General features: G+C 54.5%; 8 protein-coding genes across 8 annotated transcripts; all 8 read left to right on the top strand.

Moving 5' to 3' along the window:
• Nucleotides 1-995: 995 nt before the first annotated feature.
• On the top strand, nucleotides 996-4,709 carry JKF63_00839 (uncharacterized protein; the record flags this gene model as incomplete). Its single annotated transcript, XM_067896888.1, has 2 exons — nucleotides 996-1,329; nucleotides 1,363-4,709. The coding sequence occupies 2 exons, from the start codon at nucleotides 996-998 to the stop codon at nucleotides 4,707-4,709; spliced, it is 3,681 nt and encodes a 1,226-aa protein (XP_067753045.1).
• Nucleotides 4,710-6,899: 2,190 nt separating this feature from the next.
• Nucleotides 6,900-8,498, top strand: JKF63_00838 (uncharacterized protein; the record flags this gene model as incomplete). The annotated part of the gene is made up of 1 exon (XM_067896887.1): nucleotides 6,900-8,498. One exon carries the CDS (start codon nucleotides 6,900-6,902, stop codon nucleotides 8,496-8,498), a length of 1,599 nt encoding a protein of 532 aa, XP_067753044.1.
• A 639-nt stretch (nucleotides 8,499-9,137) lies between these two features.
• Nucleotides 9,138-10,832, top strand: JKF63_00837 (uncharacterized protein; the record flags this gene model as incomplete). The annotated part of the gene is made up of 2 exons (XM_067896886.1): nucleotides 9,138-9,858; nucleotides 9,892-10,832. 2 exons carry the CDS (start codon nucleotides 9,138-9,140, stop codon nucleotides 10,830-10,832), a joined length of 1,662 nt encoding a protein of 553 aa, XP_067753043.1.
• Nucleotides 10,833-11,878: 1,046 nt separating this feature from the next.
• JKF63_00836 (uncharacterized protein) lies at nucleotides 11,879-12,676 on the top strand (the record flags this gene model as incomplete). The annotated part of the gene is made up of 1 exon (XM_067896885.1): nucleotides 11,879-12,676. The coding sequence occupies one exon, from the start codon at nucleotides 11,879-11,881 to the stop codon at nucleotides 12,674-12,676; it is 798 nt and encodes a 265-aa protein (XP_067753042.1).
• A 1,440-nt stretch (nucleotides 12,677-14,116) lies between these two features.
• Nucleotides 14,117-15,238, top strand: JKF63_00835 (uncharacterized protein; the record flags this gene model as incomplete). The annotated part of the gene is made up of 1 exon (XM_067896884.1): nucleotides 14,117-15,238. One exon carries the CDS (start codon nucleotides 14,117-14,119, stop codon nucleotides 15,236-15,238), a length of 1,122 nt encoding a protein of 373 aa, XP_067753041.1.
• Nucleotides 15,239-16,426: 1,188 nt separating this feature from the next.
• On the top strand, nucleotides 16,427-17,146 carry JKF63_00834 (uncharacterized protein; the record flags this gene model as incomplete). Its single annotated transcript, XM_067896883.1, has 1 exon — nucleotides 16,427-17,146. The coding sequence occupies one exon, from the start codon at nucleotides 16,427-16,429 to the stop codon at nucleotides 17,144-17,146; it is 720 nt and encodes a 239-aa protein (XP_067753040.1).
• A 1,189-nt stretch (nucleotides 17,147-18,335) lies between these two features.
• Nucleotides 18,336-20,792, top strand: JKF63_00833 (uncharacterized protein; the record flags this gene model as incomplete). The annotated part of the gene is made up of 1 exon (XM_067896882.1): nucleotides 18,336-20,792. The coding sequence occupies one exon, from the start codon at nucleotides 18,336-18,338 to the stop codon at nucleotides 20,790-20,792; it is 2,457 nt and encodes an 818-aa protein (XP_067753039.1).
• A 1,057-nt stretch (nucleotides 20,793-21,849) lies between these two features.
• On the top strand, nucleotides 21,850-25,518 carry JKF63_00832 (uncharacterized protein; the record flags this gene model as incomplete). Its single annotated transcript, XM_067896881.1, has 1 exon — nucleotides 21,850-25,518. The coding sequence occupies one exon, from the start codon at nucleotides 21,850-21,852 to the stop codon at nucleotides 25,516-25,518; it is 3,669 nt and encodes a 1,222-aa protein (XP_067753038.1).
• Between the last annotated feature and the right edge of the window lie 312 nt (nucleotides 25,519-25,830).

Raw genomic sequence — 25,830 nt, 5'->3', positions numbered from 1 at the left:
ATTTTTATCTGCAAAGGTTTGGTCATCTAAAAGATTGGCTCGCTGCTGGTACGCCTGTGAGGTTATCACGACGTCAAGTTTCTCTGTTCTCAACGGCCGCGGCTGTTTGTTGTGTGTGACGACTCTCGTTTTTTTTTTGTGAAGTCAAATATAATGGTGAAACGAAAAAGTAACGGAGGGAGGGACTGGGTGCCCCTTTTTTTTTTGAAGGGAGGGGGGGCCACTCACTCGCCCATCTGTTCTTTCCAGGAGCTTTTTTTTTTTGACAGGCTCAACGATTAGCAAATACGCCCCAGCTTTACGTCTAGGGTCTTCAAGCGACGACATCCTCGGGGGGGGGGGGGGGTAGGCTGGAATTGAGCGCATGCCGTCGTGGGAAGGGTGCATGACACTGGTGGTAACTCCGAGTCTCCCTCACTGTGGCTACTCCTCTTCTTTTTCCACCTCAACAGGGCGGCTACATGCATACACACAGATACGCTGGTACTCTGAAGACTCATCCTACTCTTTCTCTGGTACTGCGTCATGCTCGTGCAACGCGCGTGTACACACCCAAAAGGTGGGTGCCCGCTGCCTTCCAGGGCTGTAAAGTGCAGCAATGGTATAAAGCACACATGCGTATGTATGCCTGCCCTCCACACACACACACACACACTCCTCCGTCGTGAACCTCCCACCCACCTCCACTGACTTTTCTTTAAGCTTTTGTGTCTGTGCTGTTGTTGTTGTTCCAGGGTGACCTCTCATCGTTTGATCCCCACACCACACCACCCCCAATTTCACCCCACCCCCCCCCCCCCTTCCCAATCTCGCCTGCCCAACGCTCAAACAAAAGGGAAAACAAAACGAAAGTATTCGCTCTACTTTGCATTTGTTATTTTCGCGAACCCCGCGCTACTGAATTGTGTGTGTGTGCTTGGGGGGTTCCAGACTGCTTGGATTTTGTACGTCTGCGGCTCTTTCTTTGGCGCGCCTGCGGGTGTCACAGTCGTTGAATGCTTCGGTGCAGCACACCACTCGCGCGAGGCTACGGTTGTGGTGTCTTGGCGTGTACGGCGGGGAGGTTAAAGAAGAGTGAAAAAAGTGGTAAACCTTATCCCACTGCAACCCGCACGGTCATCTACTCGGTCGGGCAGCCCGTGATGAACACAGCGACATCTAGTTTTACTGCCGCTCCCTCTTCCTCCTCTCTCTCCCACCCTTTCCCTTCCCCTCGTCCGCCGTTCACCGCACCGGACACCGCCCGCGGCACCGACGGCAGACACGCCGATTTTAGCACCCCTAACGTTAACAATCAGACACATAAACCTACCGTCCACTCCCCTCCCCATCCGCCGCCCTCCAACGCCTCCCTCTCACCACCCTATCTCCCCACGTTGTCATCTAACATGGCGGACGAGGGTAACCAGCGGCAGCAGCAGCAGCAGCAGCACCAAGACCCACAGGTGGGGGTGCAGCAGTGCGGGCCACTGAAGAACTACGCCGATGTTCTGAACTTCCCCCAGATGGAGGAGGAGGTTCTCGCGATGTGGCGTGAGAAGGACTGCTTTCGCACTTCGATGAAGCTTTCAGAGGGTCGCGAGCCTTTCAGCTTCTATGACGGCCCGCCGTTCGCGACTGGTCTGCCGCACTACGGACACATATTGGCTGGTACGATCAAAGACATGGTCACTCGCTTTGCCTACCAAACGAACCACCACGTCATACGTCGCTTTGGCTGGGACTGCCACGGTCTCCCAGTGGAGTATGAGATCGACAAGATGCTCGGCATCAAAACATCACACGACGTGGCGAAGATCGGCATTGAAAAGTACAACGCCGAGTGCAAGAAGGTCGTCACCCGCTATGTGGACGAGTGGGAAAAAACGGTTGTGCGGGCTGGTCGCTGGATCGACTTCAAGGACGACTACAAAACGATGTACATCACGTACATGGAGAGCGTCTGGTGGGTCTTCTCGCAACTGTGGGAGAAAAAGCTGGTGTACCGTGGGTTCCGCGTGATGCCGTACTCGACGGCCTGCACAACACCGCTGAGCAACTTTGAAGCGAATTCTGACTACAGGGAGGTCAGCGACCCAGCCGTCACTGTTGCCTTCCAGAGTCGAGCCGACCCCAACACGTACTTCCTCGCCTGGACCACCACGCCCTGGACGTTGCCAAGCAACCTTAGCTTGTGCGTGCACCCCGAGGTGGACTATGTGAAGGTACTTGACACAAAGTCACAGCGCCACTACTGGCTCGCGGAGGCCCGTCTGACGGAGGTGTACCAGACGAAGGATAACAAGAAGGCTAAGAAGGCAAAGGATGGCGACAAGGCTGCGGAGACGGGTGTCGCGCCGTACACAGTTGTGGAGAAAGTAAAAGGTGCGCAGCTGGTAGGCGCAAAGTTTGTACCACTTTTCCCATACTTTGAGTCATCCATGGGTTCAACGGCCTTCCGTATCATCCCCGGCAGCTACGTGTCAACGGACGCTGGTACGGGTATCGTACACCAGGCCCCCGGCTTCGGTGAGGAGGATTACCAGGTGTGTTTGGAAGCCGGTATCTTCGAGAAGGGCGGCAAATTTGTCTGCCCAGTCGACGAGAATGGCATCTTCACAAGCGAGGTCACAGACTTTGCCGGCAAGCACGTCAAGGCGGCGGACCCAGAGATTATCAAGGCACTCGAAGCAAAGGGACAGCTGTTCCACAAGGCGTCGATCGTGCATAGCTACCCCTTCTGCTGGCGCAGCGAAACCCCGCTCATCTACAAGGCCGTCGAATCGTGGTTTGTCAATGTGGAAGCCTTCCGCGACCGTCTTATCCAATGCACCGAGAATACGTACTGGGTACCCGAATTCGTCAAGACCCGCCGCTTTGCCAACTGGCTCACCGAGGCGCGCGACTGGAACGTATCGCGCAACCGCTATTGGGGCACGCCGATGCCGATTTGGCATAGCGAGGACTGGGAGGAGGTCATCTGCATCAGCAGCATCAAGCAGCTCGAGGAGCTCTCTGGTGTTACCGGTATCACAGACCTTCATCGGGAGTACGTGGACAAGATCACGATCCCCAGCAAGCGCCCTGGCATGCCACCGCTGAGGCGCGTGGAAATGGTGTTCGACTGCTGGTTTGAGTCTGGCTCAATGCCGTTTGCACAAGAGCACTACCCTTTTGAGAACCAGGAACGGTTCAAGAACCTGTTCCCGGCCAACTTCGTGTCGGAAGGCTTGGACCAAACGCGCGGCTGGTTCTACACCCTCCTCGTGCTTAGCGTTGCACTCTTCGATGTCCCTCCTTTTCGAAACGTCGCCGTTTGTGGGCTCATCCTCGCCGAGGACGGTAAGAAGATGAGCAAGCGCCTCAAAAACTACCCGGAGCCGAATCTGGTAATGAATACCTACGGAGCAGACGCCCTGCGCATGTACATGATAAGCTCGCCGGTTGTGCGAGCCGAGCCGCTGCGTTTCCGTGAGGCTGGCGTGAAGGGTGTGGTCAAAGACATCCTCCTGCCCCTCTTCAACGCCGCCAAGTTTTTCATCTCAAACACGAACTACTGCATGGCAGCCGGTGGACAGGTGTCGCTGCAGGTGCGCAGCACGAACGAGATGGACCGCTGGATTCTCGCCTCGTGCCAGACTCTGCTCCGCTACGTGAAGGCGGAGATGAAGCTGTACCACCTGTACAACGTTGTCCCGGGCATTTTGCACTTCGTCGAAAACCTGTCTAACTGGTATGTGCGCATGAATCGCCGCCGCATGAAAAATGCCACGGACAGCGGAGACCGCTCGCAAGCGCTGTCAACGATGCTGTATCTGCTCTTCTCGGTTTCACGCATAGTGGCCCACATCGCCCCGTTTGTGGCAGAGATGCTTTACCAGCAGATCAAACAACTCCTCCCTGCATGCGAGCAAGTGGACTCGGTGCACTACCTCATGATCCCCGATGAGGACGCCTCCTTTGACGACCCGGATCTGGAACGCTCCATGTCGCGGATGATGACCATCGTCGACCTGGTACGTGTGTTACGCGATCAGATGGTTATCCCGATCAAGCGGCCTGTGCGCCAGGTCGTCATTGTGCATCCTGACCAGGAGTACATCGGAGACGTGCGCAAGATGGCGGAGTACATAAAGGACGAGGTGAACGCTTTTGAGATTGTCATGTCAAGTGGCCAGGAGTACGTAGAGACAAAGCTAGACGCAAACTTCGAGGTTCTCGGCAAGAAGTACCGCAAAGAGATGCCGGCGATTCGTAAGTGCATCCAGGCCATGACGTCGGAGGAGGTGGCCAAGTTCCTACAAAACCAGAAGGGTGTCGTCGGCGGCAAAGAGCTGACCATCGAAGACGTCAAGGTGCTGCGTGTGGTCAAGGAGGGCATTACCGACTTCCAGTGCAACACCGACAACAACGTTGTTGTCTTGGTGGATAAGCGTGAGGATCCAGAGCTGATAGACTCATGGCGCGCGCGCGAGTTTGTGAACCGCGTACAGCAGCTACGCAAGAAGGCAAAACTGGTGATGACTGACGAGATCAATGTGTACTTCGAGGCGGAGGAGGCGGACTTGACGGCATCCATCCTCAACCGCAAAGACCAAATCAACCAGACCCTAAGGGGCCTGTGGACAACGATGGACCAGATGCCAAGCGACGCCGAGCTTATCGCGGAAGAGGATAACAGCATCTCAGGGGTCGCAATGCGCCTTGCCTTCACCAAACCAAAGGCTTGAGGTCTTGAATCTCAAGAGAGGGGCATGTGCTGCTCCTAGGCGCCGGCGACAAGCCCGGGTGTCAGAGCTAGCAATTCCACAAATCTGAAGGAATGAGGACTTTGAAAAAAAAAAAGGAGGGTGTACTACTGATGGATGATGTTATGCAGGCATGGTTGCATGAGTCGCCTGCCGTTGTCCCTTTCCATGTTTGTTTGTTTTGGAGTGGTAGAGCACATTTTTTTTTCTCTTTCTTTGCATCTTTTATTATTATTATTTTTCTACATGACAATAGGAGTGGTGGTAATGATGTCACCCACCATTGTAAGTGCCTTAACGGACTCTAAAGAGGGACCTGGTGGTTAACTCCTGTGCAATGCTTCCTCTTGGCCCTCTAAAAAAAAAAAACGCTTGACGGACTCGGAAGCAACTTTTCATCTTCTCTTCTTTATCACATTCGGTCTTGTGTGAATGTGATAAAGTAGACAAATGGAGCGGCATCACCCATCTCCCCCCGCTTCCCCCCATCACTCCTCTCCACGCATGTCTTGCTTTATTTGTGCTAATTATTATGTGTGCCTTGTGGAGTGTGAAAGGATGGAGGCAAAGGCGTCTACGCATGCTGTGAGCCGAGTTGATCATCCATCGACAACAGCAGGCGACTCATTTATTCAGCAGCAAGAAGAACACACGGGGGCGGGGGGAACAAGGAAAGAAAAAGGCTCACTGCCTACAAACTACGGATCCGCGTGTTAAAGTGGGTACACTTATGCGCGCCGCGTATCGTGCACTTGTCAGGGAGCAGGTATCTTTTTTTTTGCCCCCCCCCCCCGTGGCCTCACTTTATATTTATATATATATGGCTAGTTCCGATGACAATGTCAAAACAGAGCGCAGTCTGCCGTTGGCCTTAGCATAGGCACTTACTACACCGTGAGATTCGCTGAACGAGCCACGCGCCCCCTGCTGCATCTGATCCTGTCCCCCCCCCCCCTGTTTGTATGTGTGTGTCTGTGTCTGCGTGTGCATATTATGAACTCCCACCGATGAACAAGTACGTTTGTGTTTTTGTTTGGTGCCTCTTTCCCCTTCTTTTACTCATCCACGCACGCACACACATTTTTCTTGTTTTTATTTTCTTTCCTGGTGGATGCGTGCTCCTTCGACTCCATCAATGCGACCTCTGTTGTACCTCGTTAGGTCATAGTTGTTTTTGTACGTTGGGCTACTCTGCTTGAACTTGATAAAAAAATTGTAAAAAAAAAGAATTTAAGTATCAGCTACAGAATCGCGCGTCTGGGTGTGTGTGTGTGTGTGTGTGTGTGTTCTTCCTCGCCACCCTGCTTCGTCTCTCACATCACTCTCGTTACGCCCCCTCTAGTCCCTGCGATTATTTTGAGGATGTACACTGTCTTTCTGGGCGCCGAGTCCTTGCTCAGAGGTGATGAGAAAGTATCGGCGCCAGCTGTCAGGGAAAAAGGAAGTGTGAATGCGATTCCATGCCATTGAAGTGGTGCTGCTAGCAGAATGCGATTTGTCTAGTAGCGCGCTTGATGACAGCATACAGTAAAATTGCGACCTGCCAAAAGGGGAGGGAAGCACATATATATAAATATAAATATATATATATATATATATGTAGGTATAGGAGATGCGTCGTGGTGTGGAGTGTGGAGACTGCTATGGTGTGGAGCCGGTGGTCGTGGTGGTGGTTTCGACGAGTGTGAATAGGCACTTTGTTTCTTCTTGAAGGGGGAGGGGGGGGGAAACAGTGATACAGCACTATGCCCTGCATCTCCCTCACTGTCTCTGTCAGACTCTTTCCCTGGCGAAACCGCCTCGCTGAGTGTGTCGGTGTGACGGAGTAAAATGGAGAAAGACTCCGTACAGCCGAGAGTGTGTAATCGCGCTGCATTTTGTATGTTTATTTGTATTTTTTTTCTTCTTCTCACCGGTTGCCCATCATGATAACGTGCAATCACGAAAAAGGGGGGCGCAAGAAGAAGCTGTTGTGGAAGTCGTGGAAAAAAAGTAAACGCCTTTTTGTCGTTGTGCCCAGTCAGAGTGCAGTTATTTCTCGACAGATGACTTTACTGTAATGTGCCAAAGCAGGATGTTCCCCAAGTCGCCTCCCGATCGACGTGTGGTCGGATCAGGCACGGGTGTTATTGTTTTTTTTTTCGATAGACACTCTCCCCCCCCCCCTTCCGCATGTATGTGTGTGGGAGGGGTGGAAGAAGGTGGGCAGCGCGGCCCCCTTCTCAGTATTCCACTCAAGTCTCCGTTTTGCCAACCACCATTCTCGCCTCTGACAAACTCCTCCTTCTTCCTCTCTTTCATGGCACGGCATCAAAAGTTGGAACCGTACGGACTACACACGTGCACGGCTCGGGCGCCGCAGCGTGTTGTCACCCCCTTGCTGCCCCCTGTGTGTACCTCTGCCGTTTTGTTCTTTGCCATAGGGCAGGGGAGCATAAAGGCACACACGCCATGAGCGCCATGCTTTCTCTGCTGAGTGACACCGTGTACGTTCTCCTAGCCATAACGACCATCCTACTCTGCGCAATAGCCTTTGCCCTCAGCCGCAATGTCTACCGCACCACGTTGCGTGCGCAGGCTCGATCGCAGCTTCGCCGAGAAGACTCGCTGACGCGTGAACAGCAAAGTTTCTTGCGGTCGATGCAGGCGGAGGAAAAGGTTGAGGCGGTTCTGCGTAAGGTGGGCTGGACAGACATCTTTTTACGTCGTCGTGTGGCTGTGGCACGCGTCGGGCATAACCGCGAAATCGACGTCGTCGCGGTTGGCCCTGTCATCCTTGTTGTAGAGGTGAAAAACTGGCAAGGCTTCGTGTGGAGCAATGGGCCGCGCTGGTACCAGTGTCGCAATCTCAAACGAATGGACACACTCGAGTTTGAGGATGTGCAAGAGGACAACGTTGAGAAGGCCGCCGCACTGCGCCGCTACATTGAGAATGCACGTCGTGTGGAGCTCCCAGACTCACATCTTGTTCAATCCGACGCGACTCTATTCGGCAAGGACAAGGACACAAATAGCAAACGTGCCACATGGTACTCGGACAAGTCCATCCATAAGGTCTGCGGCAAGTGTGTCATTCCCGTCGTGGTGTTCACGCACCCACGGGTCAAGCTGGATCCCGCGACAGTCAATGCAAAGAAGTACGTTTTTACCCTCGATACATTTGAGACCTTTGCCTCGCAAGCGGTGCGCGGCAACATCGACCTAGAGGCGCTGAACAACGTCGCAGTAGCGTCGTGGTGGTCCTCTTGGCAGCCGTTCGCGCGGATCTTTCGCCCCCTAGCAACCACACCCGCCTCTTCCGCCGTCCTCCTCAACGAGGAGCAGCAAGAGAACGTAGCAAGCGCCGTTGACGTGCTTCGTACGTGGGACTTGGTGTACTTGCTCGATCGTCGTCTCATCACAGGTGATCTTCAGAAAATCGATGTCCCTAGTGTGTTTTGCATGTACGAACGCAAACACCTGCTCGACATACACATGCGGTGGAACCGCGGACCAATTGGATTAGTAAAAACGCTTCTTAATAATAACATAGGCACGATCGAACTCGTCCTGACAACGGCGAAGAGGCTGGCGAAGAAGCGCAAGGAAAAGAAGCCCCGCAACACCGAGGGCAACATAGTCTTTCCCATGGAGCCAAAAAAGAAAAAAGAGAACGGATACGTCGTTATGAAAATGGCGGGCACAGGAAAGCTAGAGACCGTGCTCCTGTGCGACATCGATCGCATATCGCTGAGTCATCACCTATACGAAAGTGAGAAACAGCTGGAGTGAAAAAAAAAGGCTGCGCTGGGCGTCGGTCAAACAAAGAGTTTGGTCGTGACGTCTGTTCTCATTTTTTCCTCTCCCTCTCCCCCTCTGTTGTTGTTAAATGTCTTTGACACTCCGATCCGGTTAAGGTGTCGCTTGACTTAATTTTTTGGTGTGTGGTATCGAAGCCGCATGTCCGTGAAAAGGTCGCCGTGTGCTCGCGGTGCGGAGGGGGGAGGAAGGAAGAGGAGGGAGGAGAGACTATAACATCGTAGTTTGCCATGAGGCGGTATCGCAGGCGGTCGCGATCTTGCCCATCACTGCTTCTCCTCTTCCATTCACTTTGTTTACTGAACCACGGAAACGAAACGGATTAAAATAAAAAAGAACATGTCAACGTACCGCACGCATAGTTTTTTGATGTGTACACCGACTCGCAGATGACAGAAACGCCTGGGGCCGCCCGCTCTCTGCGCGTATGCTTCTCCTACGATGGGGACCTTCACAAACCCTCTTCCTGCCCCTCGTTACTCGTCCATTGCGCTGCAATGCCCCTTCACCATTCCTTTTATATTTTCATAAATTGTGTCCTCCATCTAATGCAGCTTTCGCATGGCTGCTTTCTGAGAAACGAGGCGCACATACACCCACACACACACACACATGCTGGCACGTACCGTCGCTCGTCTCTGGACGCCAAGGTATTTTACTAGGCAAGTGGGGGTTGGGCGCCGCCTCAGTAAACGGCGCGTGCGATCTCTGAACACTCCAGATGCCTCCTGCTCGACTGAGGCAGTGAAGGGGGAAGTGACAGAAACACCACGCACGGCACCAACGTGCGCTTCACAGATACGAACGCTTCACGGAGGGTCGCCACCTGAGTCCGCACCGCCTAAACCCTTTGCGGTGCTGAGGTCAGATCAACGTCGGATCAGCATTCCGCAGCCGACACCGTCTGCACCTGTTCGTACTGAAAACCCGTTGGTCCAATGTGCTCAAAAGCTGCTTCACCTGCTCTCCAGCACCGACCACCCCCAGACCTCCTCCCCCCTGGGGTCTTCTAGAGGCTACGCTGAGTTCAGCGCCAGGCGGGACGTCTTCGGGCCCCTGCGCGGTCTTCTTCCTCCTCATCCCGCAACGTTAAGCTCTGGCAGCGCGGCGAAGCCTGCATCGCGCCATCGTTTCCGCGTTGTGCCAGTGATGAACGGAAACCTGTTGGCAACCCCCCCCCCTCCCCCGCAGACGAATACAACAACCGACTTCTCCCTGGCTGAGTTGACTCTTTTTCTGCGCTTGTACGACAGCGCCGACGTGGAAGATGGACAACTGCTTCTGCAAATAATGAACGAGATTCGCCGGCACCTGTTTGCCTTGGCTGAGACAGGGGTGGATGGAGAGGCTAGCCCCACGTGCTCTGTGGCAAGTAACACCACCGGTGAGGACAACCTTGAGGCGGGCATCGGAGTTGGTGTGGAGATTATGTCGCAGGAACCAAGCGCGTCACCGCTACCCCTCCCTGGGATGCTCTACACAATGGCATCGCTTGGAATTGCGGAGGAAGCGGTCCTCGAGGTGGTGATAAAGTGCACCATGCGAAATGGGAAACCCAGCCGGTCTGGCCTTCTTTACCCACAACTGCGCTTCTACCCGGTCAAGGAATTGCTCCAGCTGCTCGTCGCGCTTCAACGCTTCGGACACCAGCAACACTTCTCTACGAAGGCTGTTGTGAAGATGCTTCGAGCTTCGTTTTATAACACGCGCACCGTAGCAGGCCGCTTTCACAAGCACGCGAGAGCCCTCAAAAAGGCACTCGCAGCACGGCCTGGGACCCCACCCTCAAGAGAGGGACGCTGTAGCGTAGCATCCACCGATGCAGATGCAGGCGGTGTTGCTGCGATGACGCTGGCAGACGAGGAGCTCTGCTCGCTGGCGTTTATGTTGGAATGCCCTCTGTTTTTGCTTCTTGAAGCGCTGACCACGGCCACAACTACAGTGCACCGCCGTGAAGACGTCGTAACATTCCTGTCAGACCTAATTGCGGTGACGGCAGTGGTGGAACTGACGACGGCTGTGCACGAGCACCGCGGCAGGCAGGGGGCCGCCAGCCGTGAAGAGCTCTCACAGGAGACACAAGAGTTTGTCTTTGCGGTATCCTATCAGCTTTTGCGTGCGGCAAAGCTGGCCGAAAGCATGGAGGTGCCGCAGCTCTTCCTTTCCGACGTGTTCTCGTGGAGCACAACGCTGTCGGGGAGAGGGGTAGTCGTCGACGGTGACGAGGACAATGCCGTACCGTCCGATCGCGTCGCCTACTACGATCATGTGACGGCAGATCTGATTAAACTGAACAGTACGGAATGAGTTGGCTGAAGGGTGATTCTCATGGACGGTGTGGGTGTGTGTGTATTGGGGGAGGGGAAGGTGAAGGGGGCACAGGAAACGTGCAGCTCTTGCCCCTCGACTCTGGTATGCAGAAGGGCGCGCAGGAGATGTTACTTTCTGCGGGGAGCACGACACCGGTGAATACGTGGTTCTCGGTGGAGCCCTCCGTAGCCTTTGCACTCAGGGAGCAGGTAACTTCCAACTGCGTCGAGCTTGTCGATCGCACGAGATGCTCCAGGTCGAAACTCACACAACCCCACGCGCCACTCGGTAACGTGCTGGGGCACGCCAGCAGTGAGCCCCTTTTACCTCCATCTCCATCTCCTTCCCCCTCCGAAAAGGAAAAAATAACTCGAACTTGGCGACGCTGAGTCAGACACAACCCCCCCCCTCCACCCCCTGGCCTACGAAGTCCATTCACCAATGTTCGCCACGCCATTATAGGTGTCTTGTCGGGTATGGACCGGTGCGATGCTGTGGGCAAGAAGTTCATCTGTGTTGAACTCGCATTAGAAATATGCAATTCCACAACACCGGCAAACACCCCAAGAGGAAGCGAGCGCGCGAACACACATGCCCAGAATTTCGGTGGTAGTGTACGTCTAACACATGAAGAGAAGGTCCTGGTGAAAAGCCCTACGCACACCACCCACCCCTACCGCTGCCAAGGAAACCGCCAGCATATGTTTTTCGAATAAAAAGAAGTGTAAGTCACAAGCAGACTTGCACAAGCCAGCAATGTGTTGCGGCTCCTCCTCCCTCCTCGCCTCACTCCCCCACCTCTCATCCTCTGCAATGGGATACTGTTTTTTTTTTTTTCGGTACCACGACCCTCTTATCACGTAGAATCCATTTTTTGTGCTCGCTCGCTCAGTGACCTCACCACCACCACCCTCCCATTCTCTCCTGATCCCATCGACGTGCTGCGCAAGCCACACAAAGCGGTTATTTCGACGTCCCTTTTTTTTTGCCGTTTCTCGCACCCGCCTATAGACTACATTCAGTCGTGAGGGCCGTCAACAACAATGTCGATACCACCACCCCCGCCGCCGCCGAAGCAGGTCGCCCGCTCCGCAGCCTCCAGCGCAGGTGTTGGGGAAGCAGCTGCCGCAATGTTTGCGGAAATCCGCGAAGGTGGTGACGACATCACCTCGCGCCTACGCCATGTCTCGGATGATGAAAAAACCTACAAAAAGAACATCAAGCACGGTGAGGTCGACATGAGCGAGCTGGTGCGCAAAAAAGCAGCCGCCGAGGAACGTCGTCTTTCAAAGAACCAAACTGAGACCCGTGCCGGAAAGGAGACAGCTCAACCACCGGTTCTGGAGCTTGAGGGGGACAAGCGATGGGTCGTCAAGAACCAAACCGGGAGTTCAGACAAGCAGCTGCAGCTGGTGCTCGACAAGGCAGAAATGCGCCACGCGGTCCGTATCGAAAATTGCAAGCACGCCCACGTCACCATCAGCAACAAGGTGAATTCCGTGAGCATTGTCAACTGCACCAAGGTTCAGGTCTCTTTGAAAATCGTTGTATCTTCGCTTGAGGTGCTCAACTGCTCTGAAATCGACGTTCAAGTGGCGCAGGCATCGCAGACCATCGACATTGAGCGATCTGCCAGCGTGAATGTGTACCTCCTGGACAAGGCCCAGGCTCTCAACACTGAGATTGTCACGGCGTGCAGCAACGCCGTCAACGTTCTCTTCCCCTCAGAGAAGGACAACGACATTGTGGAGCGTGCCATCCCGGGGCAGTTTGTCTCGCGCATTGTGGCAGACGGCAAAAAAGGCTACAAGCTCTTGACGCAACCAAGTGACTCCTTTTAAACCTATATCGCAACCCCCCTAACCATCTCCCAGTCTTCCCTATTGGCCATTCCCGATTTATTCCTCCATGTGTATCACACACATACAGTGCATACGGTTGAGTTGTGCAATGTTCTCTCGTTTTTCTTTTAACTTTTTCTCCCCATGCCGAGTGGCAGTGCGAAAGCCGCTCCCCCCCCCCTCCCCCCCTCCTCCCCTCCCCTCTCCTCTCGCCCCATAACCTTTGGCCACTGCAACCCCACGTTTTTTTTTTTGCTTTCACCACGGCAGCATGTTGAAGTGCTAGTTAAACCGCCCTTCAACCGACAAAGACTGACGATGGAAACTCCCAAGAGTGGAAAAAAAAGACCTTTTTAGCGCATGCATCGCATCTTTGTTGATCTCTTTTCGTATTTTATTTCTTTTTTTTCGGATATTCCCGACGCGCCCGCCCCCTGCAGTGTTCCTTTGACTACGCCACGGCAGTGATCGGTGAAAACCCAAAGAGACCCAGATCACCCCTTTCCGCCTCATCCTCTGCTAGCGTAGCTCTCCTCGCCGTTGTTGTTCTCTTTCGGACCATGGCCGTGCATCTGTCTCCCTTGTGCTTCATATTCCTTGGCTGCACAAGCGAGCGAGACAAAAAGAGGCACGCATTTTTAGCCCTTGCTTCTCGGGGTTGTGCTCCGAGTAACTGGTTCGCAGCCCGCCCCCCCCCCCCCCCCACCCCACCCACTTCCCTCTCTCTACACATGGTTCCTTATCCTTGGCTCCTCCCTTTCCTCACCCTTCAACGTTCGACCCCTACCCCGCTCATAAAAGTACGGGTTTCTCCTCGATTCCCGCTGGACACCGGCCACAATCTTGCAGGTGACAGGCATTCCCCTGCTTTGTTCCCCATCGATTCTCCACAGAGGTCCAAATCCTCTATCTCGGGTGGCAGTACTTTTGAGAATGGTGTGCTGCAGCGACGCATCCGTCACTCTTTCCTGTTAGTTGACGTCTCCAGTGGTCCGATTCAGTCCTTTTCCCGTCTACTCGGCCTCCCGCATCCCATTTTTTTCTTGTGTGTGTGTGTGTGTGTGTGTGCGTATTGTTGTGGAGCGGAAGTGCGCACCTTTACCCCCTCCTCCGCCTGCGTTCTTCAGCGCTCTCTGCTGAACACATTCACACACACACGGACACACTATTAGAGAACAATCCCAACGCCATAAACACTTTTGAAGGTTTTCGCGTGCAAAACAAAAGAGCAAAGTGTACACGTGGATTCAAATCTGGCGAACAATAGGCATCTCTTGGCTTCGAAAGTGAAGCCATTGCTCACACGTTCACCACCACCACTTTTTTTTTGAGGGGGGGGGCACACCGTAACACTCTTGGACACACTGGGGGTACTCGTTTGTTTGTTTGTTTTTTTCTTTCACTGTCTTACCAGTGCTCACTCTCCGCGCACTTACAGCCATGGCCACTATCAACACCGAACTATCGATGGTGCAGCGCTTTCATGCGCTCTTGGAGAACTACGATTTGCGTCCTCTCGTCGCACGCCGTAATTCCCTTCCGACCCTTTCCCGTTTCCTCTCTAGCCAAGTCCGCCAGATCCGCAAGCTTTCTCTGGAGGCTGTTCATCTGCTGGCTGAGCACCATGAGAACATCGAACTGCTCGGCAACAACCACGAAATCGTCAAGGGTGTGGTCGAGATTTACAATGAAACCCGCTACGACGACCCAGAACTGTTTGATCTCTCCAATAAAACACTTGATCTCCTTGCGCCGGCTTTCCACAACGGAGACCCGCGTGAACAGCTGGCCGCACACTGTGGAGAACAGGATGCCGAGGTCGTACCCGCGGGAGCGATACCCCTGAACGCTCCGGCCCCCTCGCACGCTGGAAACTCCTCAAAGTTGCAAAAATCGTCGGAAGCCACTCGCGAGCATGACACGGTAGTCGACGATAGTCATGCGGAGGTGGCCGGTGACTCGAATCCGACCTCCACCATCTCTGGTGAAGCTGGCTTGGACATGACTGGCTGTAGCTCTTACTGGCCGCAGGGCATAGTCGACCCGGCGCCTCAGCCCTCGGGACTGGTCCACAGCGTCAACAAAGATTGCCCTCTCTCCATTGTACTAGAGATACCAGCACTGGATGCAATGACGGACACCTCGCATATCGATGAAATTCTGCAGACGACACGAGGAGTTATTTCCTACACTATGACACCGGGCGCCCACCAAATCCGTGTCTTCCTCTCCGCCTTCGCACAGGCCCCTCTGCAAAACACTCTCGCCGAGGCTGGTTACGAGAACATACTGATCAGCGCCGAGCGAATGCATTATCAAAGCAGCGAGTTAGGTAATCAAAGCCTCAACGGCAGCTTCTTCTTTGACAACAGCAGCACGCGGCCATCGTATGTGCATAGTGCGAAGAACTTTGCCTCAAAACTATTCAAATCCGTTATGGTCTACAGTGACCCAAAAACAAACTCCCTCGCGGAGCGAATCCGGCAAAAACAGGCAGTGGAAGAAGGGGGCAGCAGCACCACCGCGGACCGACTTGCACGGGCTTTCTCGCGATGGTGGTAGCTGCCAGGAGTAGTGTGGCAGCGAAAAAGGGGTGGGAAGCGCCCTGGCTGACGTACGTGTGGTGTCGCTTGAGCGAGCCAAAGAGAGGAGAGCGCGATGACAAATGCACTTTGGTAAAACTGCGTGCCTGGTTTATCTGGTTTCATATTTCTTTTGGTTGCTGGACCGCAACGATTTCATTTGATCGCTACACCATGTCGTTCAGTCGGTTTTCTCCTCCAGTTTTTCTTGTGATGGTGGTGGTGGTGGTCAGGAATGTACGTGGCTGACAGGAGGTTTTCCTCGGCTTCGAGGAGATGCGCATGCACATCTGTTTCTGTGTATCCCCCCCCCCCCCAGTCGCCATTGCTGTCGAGGGTGCCCTCTGTGCATACTTGTCGCGTGCTTGTCTTGTTGCTTGTACAGCCGTGTAGGGAGAAGAGTGGAGGCTGGTAGACGTAATACGCGTCGTGTTGTTTCTTGGACTATTCTAAGTCTAAACACGCATTCACAACATGCAAAAAAAAAGTCATTTCACCCTTACACGCATCGCAGAAAGCCATGTGTGCTCCACTGCAGGAGGCCTGGGAGTAATGTGACCAGTCCAAAACACATTTCTCTCTCTCTCTTTGAAAGCATCGGGAAGCAAAACGCCTTTCTGTGGACACGGTGAATGCTGTCCCCCTCACTCTTTTTTTTCCAACCCTCGTTCTTGTTCATCCCGCAGCGGTTGATTGCGCGTGACTCTGCACGGCCCCCACCTTTTGCCTCCTACCGGAAATCGGACCTACCTCTCTTTCTTTCTTTACACACACGTTATACACGTATTTGAGGGGGAGGGTACGTATACCACCTCCCTTCTCCCTCCCTCCCTCCCTCCCCTCCCCACCCCTCGGTTTCTGGTCTCGTGGGAATCAAGACGGCCCTCCTCGCGGTTCCAAAACTATAGGTGAAAGAATCAACAAGATTTGCTTCGGCACCCTGCCCTGAAGGTTTTTTTTTGTAGGAGGGAGGGAGGGGAGAGGGGGGAGGGCGTCGTCGAGAGTGTCAGGAAGAAAGCAAAGGCGTCTCCCGGCTACTTCCCCCGCTTTTTTTGTGGGTGTTTCGGGCACACAAGCGTTGACCGGCCGTGTGCGTGATTCGTGCATTTTTTTTTGCGTAAAAGGGAGTAGCGCGCGCCTCACCTTCTGCCTGGGCACTCCTGACCTGATGATTAGGCGCATGTCGGCGAGGTTAGTCCCGTTGCGCTTCCTAGCGCTCTTGTTGGTGTCCTTGCTGTGTGCAAGCGTCGACGCTGCCACATCCATTCACGCTGGGGTCTACGTGAAGTTGCTGCCAGGGAAAGAGTTTTGCACAGACTACCACGCCTACCGCGATCCGCAGGGTGACCCCGTCCTGGTCACATTTCAGCACCGCTGTATCGACCCGCGCCTGGCTGGGATCAGCACAAAGCTCTATGCGCCCAGTAGCGCGGCATTCAAGCGCGGTCCTGAAATCCCTTTGAGGGACAACATCGACACCTTTGGCGACATCTCGCAGATATTCTTCTACGCTGAGCAGACCGGCACCTACAAAATGTGCTTCCTGCTGCCCCTTAGAAAACCTGCGATGCGCTTTGAAATGTCTTTCAGCGCCGCCAATGACATCGTGGAGCCTCCCAAGCTAGAGGACGGCGCCGTCGTGGTGGACAAGCCACCAGAGATGGCTGACTACGCCGACCGCCTGCGCATGTTAAACTTGTCCGTGGAGACGACCGTGGACGAGCTCCGCATGTACCAGACACGGCGGTATTTTTTTGACCATACCGTCAATTCTGCCTTTTACTTGTGCATCCTTAGTGTTGTACTCAATATGTTCATCGCTTTGGGGCTCAGCGTGTGGTCTAAGCGATACCTGGAGCAGTACTTTATCAAGCAGAAAATCGCCTAAGTCTTCGTTACACCCCCCCCCCTCCCCCCCCCCCCTCCCTCCCTCCCCTCCCCTCCCTTCCCTCCCCCCAAATGAGACACACACCTGGATTCTCACAAATATAAGAAAGAGCACTCGCTAGCAGCTTTCGGCCCTCTGATAGCGGAGCCGAATGTGGAGAGGGGGAGTTGAAGCATCTGTGTGAACTCTTGGGTGCTTGGGCAGAACATACGCCCTCGCTTTTGAGACACGTACCTTTGAGAGGTCTCTCTTCCTCCCGCTCCACAAGAATGCCGCTGCAACAGCTGTGAAACGCTTGCATTTTTTTTTTTGGAGGGACTCTCACTTTGTGTGTGTGTGTGTGTGTGCTCTATTTGTATCGGGCCTCCACCAGGCCCTTGTGCAGACCACCGCTCTGGTACTTCTGCCGTAGAAATGTTGCTGTGGTGAAGTGACAAGGAGTGTGGGTCTTGGGAAAGGGAAGAGGGGCTGCTTACTATCTTCACCTGCCCCACCCCCCAACCTCCTCCTCCTCCTCCTCCTCCCCCTCTCTTCCTCCTTCCCATCGACATGTGCAAAAGAAATAGGAACAACAAAAATCGCTAAACCATTTTCAACGGGACATGAAGTGTCTTCCTCTCATCTCGAAAACGGCTCGTGGTGGCGAATTTCGTGAGGCGATGCTCGAGGCTTCAGTATATATGTACATATCTATATTTATATATAGTTGTGTGTGTGTGTGTGTGTGTGCATAGATGATCCTTTTGCGTGGATGGGGCGGCGGCTTCGGTGTAAACGAAAATACATTCATGTGCGGATATGTGCTGATCTACTTATGCGCATCTCAGCATTTTGGTGAAACGCAAAGGGCACACAGACACGCACACGCATGCACGCACGTCTTGTGAGTTACGTATATCGCATCAAGTATGAGTCTTGTATCTCTGAAAACTCTCCCCACCCCCCTCCCTCTGCCCTTTCAGCCCTCTTCACGTACGGTCCAGTTTTTTTTGCCGCGTCGTTCAGCCCCCCCCCCTTCTCTCCAACACACACACGCACACTTGATTGAAAACCGGAAGACGCTCTATCCTTTAGCTGCGATACGGCAACGATGTAGTGAAGCACGCGCCGCTTCTCCCATTAATTTGCTTCACACACGCGCACACAGACACCCCATCCTCATCCCTTGGGCCGGTCATGAAAAGCTCACATGCTTCTTCGAGCATGGCGCGCCGCACCAGCGCGCAAGCATCTTGTGTCAGCCACGTATGGCTCGACGCGCTGGATTGGTGACACAAGTTCAGCCACCAACGAAGTGAGCGCACAGGAGTACGCGGACCGGCGAAGGCGGTTTCTGGACTGCCTCCCTGATAACTCCATTGTTTTGCTTCCCGCCGCCGATGAATCTCTATATAGCCATGATATCCTGTGGCCGCATCGTCATGACTCCTTGTGGTACCACCTTTTCGGCGTGTGCGTCCCAATGAGGCGCCAACTCGCCCCTCCTTCGTCGGCGATCACCGAAGATGTACAGGTCACCATTGCAGCGTTCGCGAAATACATGAAGGGTACCGCTACGCGAACCCTTCTTTGTGTACCACCCGTGACCACCGACACCTCGACGTTAGTGTGGGGATCTGAGGAAGCGGGAGTTAGCCAATACAAGCGCCTTCTCTGCTCTGATGACCATGCTGGTGGCATATCACGACCCGGCACCCACGAGAACGTGGTCACGACTAACGAGGTGCGTACAGTCTGCAAGGCATTGATGTCGTTCATTACAGACATGACACAGGAGCAGGTAAAGAAGTGGGCAGAGCACGGCAACCTCGCGCCCTCGACGTCGCTGCTGGAAAGCGCGGAGCAACTAGGAAGGCAGCTCGCGCTCACTGTCATGCCGCGTATGTTTGCAGCGTATCCGCAACAGCTGCGTTGGGATGGTAGACGATACCGCGTTCGCCAGCCCACAACGTCGGTGGCCTTGAGAAAGGCCATTAAAGCAGCCCACGGCCCTTCTGTCTTCCATCACCCCCTTGAGGCACTCTTCTCCACGCTGAGCAGCACACCGCTTCTGGTAAACTTGCCACGCCCTCTCGCTTTCGAAACAACAGCTAAACCAGGGCCGCAGTCCTCGTGTGGTCTGATTGAAGTCCGCTACTTGGCAGTCGCCGGGTACACCCCCGGACTCGTGTCCGGCACCGCCAATGCGCCACCCACGCGAGGCAGCGCACCTCGTACCTCACGAGGGCGTGATCCCCTGGTAACCATCACCACCCCATTCGAAAACACGGACCGCGAACTGGGTGTCAAGATGGAAGTGTGTCTGCCTGTTCGTCGTAGTAATGCGTACACGTGGTTATACCGGCAGACCAAGAGTCCTTCACAGCTACGGCAGCACCTGCGTAGTGCCCGCGCTACCGAAGACGCCTTTCTGCGGATCATGCAGCGCGCCCCCGCCACGCTCTCGGAGCACGTCCTGCACTGTGAGTTTCAGCGTGCCGTTTGTGATATCAGCGCGCGCGGGGGAGCGACTGCCCAAGCACGCTCTGCATATATTCCCGTGGTGGCGAGTGGAGTGCGCGGCACCGAAATCCACTTCACCAGTAACGACGGTGTGGCCACATTGGGTGACGTCGTGCGCGTGGATGCCGGAGTAGAAGTGGACGGCGTCCCCACAGACTGCACGCGAACGCTTCCGATCGGCAGCCCCCACTTCCCCCCTTCATATGTCCCGCTGTATAAGGGGCTACTTCAGATTCAGCGCAAGCTGCTTCAACGCATGGGGCCAGGGGTCACAATAGGTGAAGTAGCTCGAATGCACATGGACGAAACGCAGGCGTTGCTGTGTTTTCTTGGTGTTGACATCGCTCAAGAAGCAGCATCGTCGCATGAACAGCGAGTACCCCTTGCACTGGTGCGATCTTGCTTCTGCGCCCACTCGTTTGGTCATTTCTTTGGCCTTGACATCCACGAAGAGCCAAGCAGCCTACCGTGGCCACTCACTGGAACGAGCGAAAAAAAAGAGGTCGCGCGAGAGCAGCGGCTCAGTCCGCGGGTCCTTCATGGAGGCATGATGCACACCGTCGAACCTGGTGTATACATGCCAAGCGCACAAAGAGCGGCCCTATTTGGTCTTGAGAAAGCACACTTACCAGTCGTCTTTCACGGCGGTGTTGGGATGCAAATCGAAGATGATATTCTTATCTTGCCATCCCCAAATGACGAGGACATCAACGTTTGCAAAGATGGGGTGCATCGGGCGCAGTGTCCGTGGAGCCGTGGAGACTACCTGCAGCATGCTCTCGCTGCGTTCCATCGCTACTACGATGCCAGCGGGACAGGGACAACACCCTCCCTCCTGGTGTCTGTGTGCGACGCGCACATAACCTCGATATGGGCTAAAAGTATGACCGCAGAGGCTCTAAATGCCGTGCACTTCCTGTTTGTCCAACGTGTGGCCTTTGAAGGACTGTCGAGGGCGAAGGCATCCCTGATAACAGACCTGTGCACCATACAGCAGCAAATGTTTGTCCCGAACCCAGCGTACCCGGACGGGCCACTGGTGCCGGAGGCGGGATTCTCCGACTGGTACCCGTACTCGAGCATTGTCTTGACAGCTACTATCCCAAAGGACATGGAATTGATAGAAGAGGTCATGCGTCAGTGAAAGCCTGCAGCTAGCGTGTAAAGTATGAAGCGCAAGAACTACACGCACACCAACTATATGGAAAAAAGAATGGATTACGACGAACAGCAGGACACCCCCACCCCATCTCACTGTAACCAAACCGCAAGATGGAGGATAGGGGGTCCAAAGTTTTGCATCTGTTGGCCTTTGCTCCCCCCCCCTCCTCCCCTGCCGGTCCCTTGCCTCTTTTGTCTCTTATACTCAACCTCACTCTTCAATCTCCATCACCACCCCACCTCACTTCACGCCGGCTCTTTTTATGTATAGCCTTTGAATATATTCTTATCGCGTGCCTGGGTGTGCATGTCCCACGTCTGCACTGCCGCATGGACGGGACGGTTTCTCTGCCTGCTATTTTTTCTTTCTTTTTTTAAGTGGAGCCTCTTCGCTGTGCTTGTGTCACCATCAGAAACGGGGCAGTGAGTGCAAACGTGTGACAAAAAACTCGCACCCCTCCTTCTCCCCTCCCCTCTCCCCCTCCCTCCTTCCCTCCTTCCTCCAAACCTCACTGACTAGAAAGCGAGCGCAGCTGTAGTTGCTGTTTTACGACTCTTGTGCGCTGTGTCCCTTCACCCCCACCCACCCACTCGCTTCCGTCGCCACACAGCGAAGCCCCTTCACATTCACTCGCATGTGGCACTCGTTTAGCCAGACGCATCACCACTGGCTTGGGTCGCCATTCGTGTTTTCCCTTTCCCCACATTCTGTTCGTCGCAGAAAGAGGGACTCCGCACACGCATCTGCGGTGCGTGACGGTCGCCTTTGCAACCGCGTGAGATACGCGTAGGTGCCTCGTACGGAGAAGAAGAAGGGTGAAGAAAAAAACATGTTGGGGTATAATGCCGCTGTAATGACCCTCCTGAAACGGATGGGCCCTCAGAAAGAACGTGGATTGCGCCGCCTCCCCAATACATTGGTCAATGATCTATCCCGCTCAACGCACAACACGGCGGCACGGCTTGCTTTTCAGTGGGAAAATGAAGAACGCGATAGCGGGCGAGGCGCACGTTGCAAAGAAACGGCGGAGAGTGGAACCATGACGCATCTCGAGCGTATCGCTGAAACGAATAGGGTGCCCCTTGCGAAACAGATCCCGTGCATACTTCTCTGTCTGCAGCTCCCACCCCCGGTCCCGGAGAGTAGTGCTGCTTCCATCCTGAACCGTTTCGCGCTGTTCAATATTCCAGTGCGCGGTCGCGCACCGCATGTAAATGCAATCTTTGCCGCCATCATTCTACATCTCCTTCCCCGTCCATACGCGACAGCGCGGACAATTAACTTGATCCTTGTGGTCATCACGATTGCCTGTATTCGGATCGCTGACAAAGACACGCACAACGTGGCCAGGCAGGACTGGCTACCGGCGTCGGTGCCGCGCTGGGTTCTCAAGCAAAACGAAGAGGTGGGTACCTTTTTAGCAGGACTGCCGCGGTGGATTCAAGCCCTCCTTCCCACAACCTACAACATCGACCTGTCAGAAATCGTAGATGAAATTGCTCGGCGACTCCCCCCAGCGGACGAAGGTCTGGCAGGCGACTACATCGAGGCCCTTGCTTCCAAAGCCGGCGCAGAGGGGGGTACAGAGCGCGAGTACAGTGTTTTGCTGAGAGACGTGTACGGAAAGTCGAAGAGGAATGCGGTAACACCCGCGGAGATACTGATGTTAATTCCAAAGTTGCTTGCCTTTACAGCAAAACTCAGCCGGAGGCGATTTTCTGCTCAAGCGCCTCAAAATATGCCGCTGCACCACTTTTCACCGCCTGTGAATCACGAGACGTTGTACTCCAATTTTGCCTGTACAGCGCTGCGCGGTGCTCTTTTAAATCTGAGCTTGCTGCGTCACACGGATAAGATTGTTGCTGTGCGGGAACTCACAGTGCACGAGTGGCTCTTCATCACGTGCATTGCGACCGGCCGTGAAAAAGCATGGGCGCCAACCGCCTACACAGCCATGCGCACCGCGGCTCGCATCGCCGAGGAGCGACGCCGCGTCGAGGTTGAAAGAAGTGGCAAGCATGAGCGGGACGTGTCTTTGTTTGGCTCCATGGGGGTGAAAGAGCGCCTTATGGTGCTCACACAGTATGCCACTGGCATGAGTGAGCTGCGCTTTGACCAAGACCTCTTCAGCGCCGCGGTGGAGTGCACAGAGCCGCTGATGCGAGAGTACTTGAGAGCGCTTGAAGCAGACACCATCCCCTCGCTGAGGGCCCTCGACACGAAGTATCGCATCCGTCAAATGCTTTCCGTTGTGACTCGTGTTGATAACTTGAACGAAAGTGAGGTTGTCGAGGAGTCGGGGGATGGGGCGGAAGACGAGGAGATGGAGGGTGATCCATCACGGGTGGAGAAGACGAACGCCACCGCAGGAAAGGCCACACTTTCTCTTCTGAGGGCACTGGAGAAGTTCTTGGATGCGCCGGCCCCGCCAGTACCCGCAAAGAATCGAAGCGGTTTCGTGAAGGGGGATTTTCCAGACCAAGGAAATGAAGCGAGAATTGCGTCGGAATGCAATTTTAATGAGGACTTCATCATGCGTCTGCACGTGGTGGAGTCCGCCATCGTGTACTGCCTGTATCGGTTCAAAAACCTAGGGAACTGTCGCAGCGCATCAAGTGAATTGGTGCAGCTTGCGATGCGCTCTACACGTCGCATGCAACATATTATCGGTGTGCATTTGCGGTATATCTCGTCAGTGGTACAAGGCTCTGCGCGCGATTCGCGGCCAGTGGGCGTGACGGGCAACATCTCTTCTGGGACACAGGCTAAAACGGCTATGGTGGAGGGAGTCAGGGGAGAGAACAAGACCCTTCAGCTTAGTTGGATTACCGTGAGGCTACAAGTCGAACTCGCTGCGCGAAAAGACCTGAGCCCAGCGGAACACGCCGATCTCGTCGCTGTTGCGGCGGAGCTAATGGCAGACTTGACTACTTTCATGGACTCGATTAGAGATCATCATGTATTGCCAGACTCCTTTAACCGCAACATCGCCATACTTCATCGATTTTACTCAGTTCACAAGCGCATTTTGAAATCGAGCACAGCAGCGGCAGATGTGCCACCGTTCCAGGCGGCTGAGGAAAACGTGCGGAAGCTGGTTGTCGCCTGCTTCGGTGTTCTGCAGCGTGTACTTCCAACTCGCCACCATCAGCGCCGGCTCGCCGCCGCCGCGTCCGCCTCTTCGTCTGGTTTTTACACGAGACTGGTCATGGCACAAACGTTCGATTCTGCACTGTCGCTCGCGCTCGCAGCCAACATGACGTTGGACGAACTGCCGAACATCTCTGACGTCATGGAAAAGACCATTGATACGATCCGTGACGCTTCGCAAATGTCGCCGCAAGTAACCTCATCTGATATACAGCGCCCCGAAGCAGAGCGACAACTGCGTAATTCTTTGCTACCGAAGCTGCTTCACTTCCTGCATCACATTTGCACGCTATCGGTCAATAGCGAAGCGTGTCTCTCCGCGGCCGCCGCGGCGGTGGGTGAGTGCGCTAAAGAGGATAAGATTGCTCCCTTATCGTGGAGGAAGCGCGAGTCGATCTTGAGTATGACGTCGTACGTCTATCGTGTCCTCTCCGACCGTTTTGCACACTCCCGAGCAAGCCGCGACGTGGGACACCAGCTCTTGATCATGGTGAGCCGACTGGCATTAGATCGTCTGGAATTCAAAGACCCCGCGCCGGTAGGGCCTGGAAAGCAGGGACAGTCCTCCGGTCGCGAAGTACAGCTGCGGCGCCTCGTTTGCGCTACACTAATATGGCAGATATCCTGCGTTGTCGCCTCAACTCTTCTACAGAACGCCCCCATGGACAAGTATCTCGGTGTCATGCAGTCATACGTGAAGCGGAACTTCGTGATTTCAATGAGCACCCAAGCGACGGGGGGGGAGTCGTGCACACCCTCGACGGAAGCGGAGCTGGAGTACTGTGAAAGGGTCCTCTTGGAAGCCGATGTCTCTCGGCGCTCCTGTGTCCAGTGGGAGTTGACAACAACAAAGGAGGAGGTGATTGCACGTTGCAATTTTGCTATGAGCGAAGTCTTCTTCGCGTTGAAATTCCTGACAAATCCACTCTACACGGAATCGTCTGGTAGCAGTAGTCAAGCCTTCCGTGCGCGATGGATCAGTCAGACAGAGGTGGCGTGTGGACTCCTGAAGCGGTATCAGCGGTGGGTCGCGCCATCTGTTTGGCGCAGTGTTTGGCGAGAGCTGGTTGCTGCGACGATTGTGATTCGAGTCGGCCACTTCAACTCGGTGCTGGTGCAAGAGACCACTGAGGTGGCTGCGCAGCGCCTGCTACTTTTCTCCAAGGTGCGCGACAACAAGGGAGAGTGGATCTATTGTCGAGCCAGGCCCGCCGCTGTCTCACCGGAGGACGGCGGTGCAAAGGAGATCTCGGTTGTAAAAAAAGATCCGACAGCAGAGTCGAGGCTGCTTTCCTTTGTTGAAGTCTCGCGCATGTTCGAGTTGCAAGATCAATTCACAGATATGGAGCTGCGTGTCTATCTTACCCAGCTCATGGATCGGCTGAGCGAGGAGAAGGAGGAATGCAAGCTTGCATCCGTGGACATCGGCAGCGGCCTCGAAGAAGAGCGGGTGGGGAGATCGAACGGTCTCAGCGAAACACACACGGAAAAAGATCAGCGCCAGCTGCGTACTGCACGCAACAACATCCTGTTCACCTGCCGACGCATGCGGTCGTAACGCTGCCGTGGCGCACGTGCAGCAGAACGGCCACTCGTTTCAAGTGGAGGGAAAGACGGAAAAAAAAAGACAAGATGGAGCTGCTGTGATGATGGCGAAATCTGTTTTCCATTTTTGTGCGACGGGGTGTCGGGAGTACGCGTGTATCATCACATTTTCTGCAAGAAATCTCAGTTGATGCAACTGAATAAAAAAATAAGAAAAAAACATTTTGCCATTTTAGGTGTCGTCGACTCAACACGCTTGATGGTGACGCACACGTGCGCGTTTTTTTTTTCTGGTGGGGGGGGGGGGGGGGGTTGACGCGTCGCT

Source organism: Porcisia hertigi, chromosome 36 (genome assembly GCF_017918235.1).
Source record: "Porcisia hertigi strain C119 chromosome 36, whole genome shotgun sequence".
In the NCBI taxonomy this organism is placed as follows: Eukaryota; Euglenozoa; class Kinetoplastea; order Trypanosomatida; family Trypanosomatidae; genus Porcisia; species Porcisia hertigi.
The sequence above is the reverse complement of the archived record's forward strand: the minus strand, read 5'-3'. Positions and strand labels throughout refer to the sequence as shown.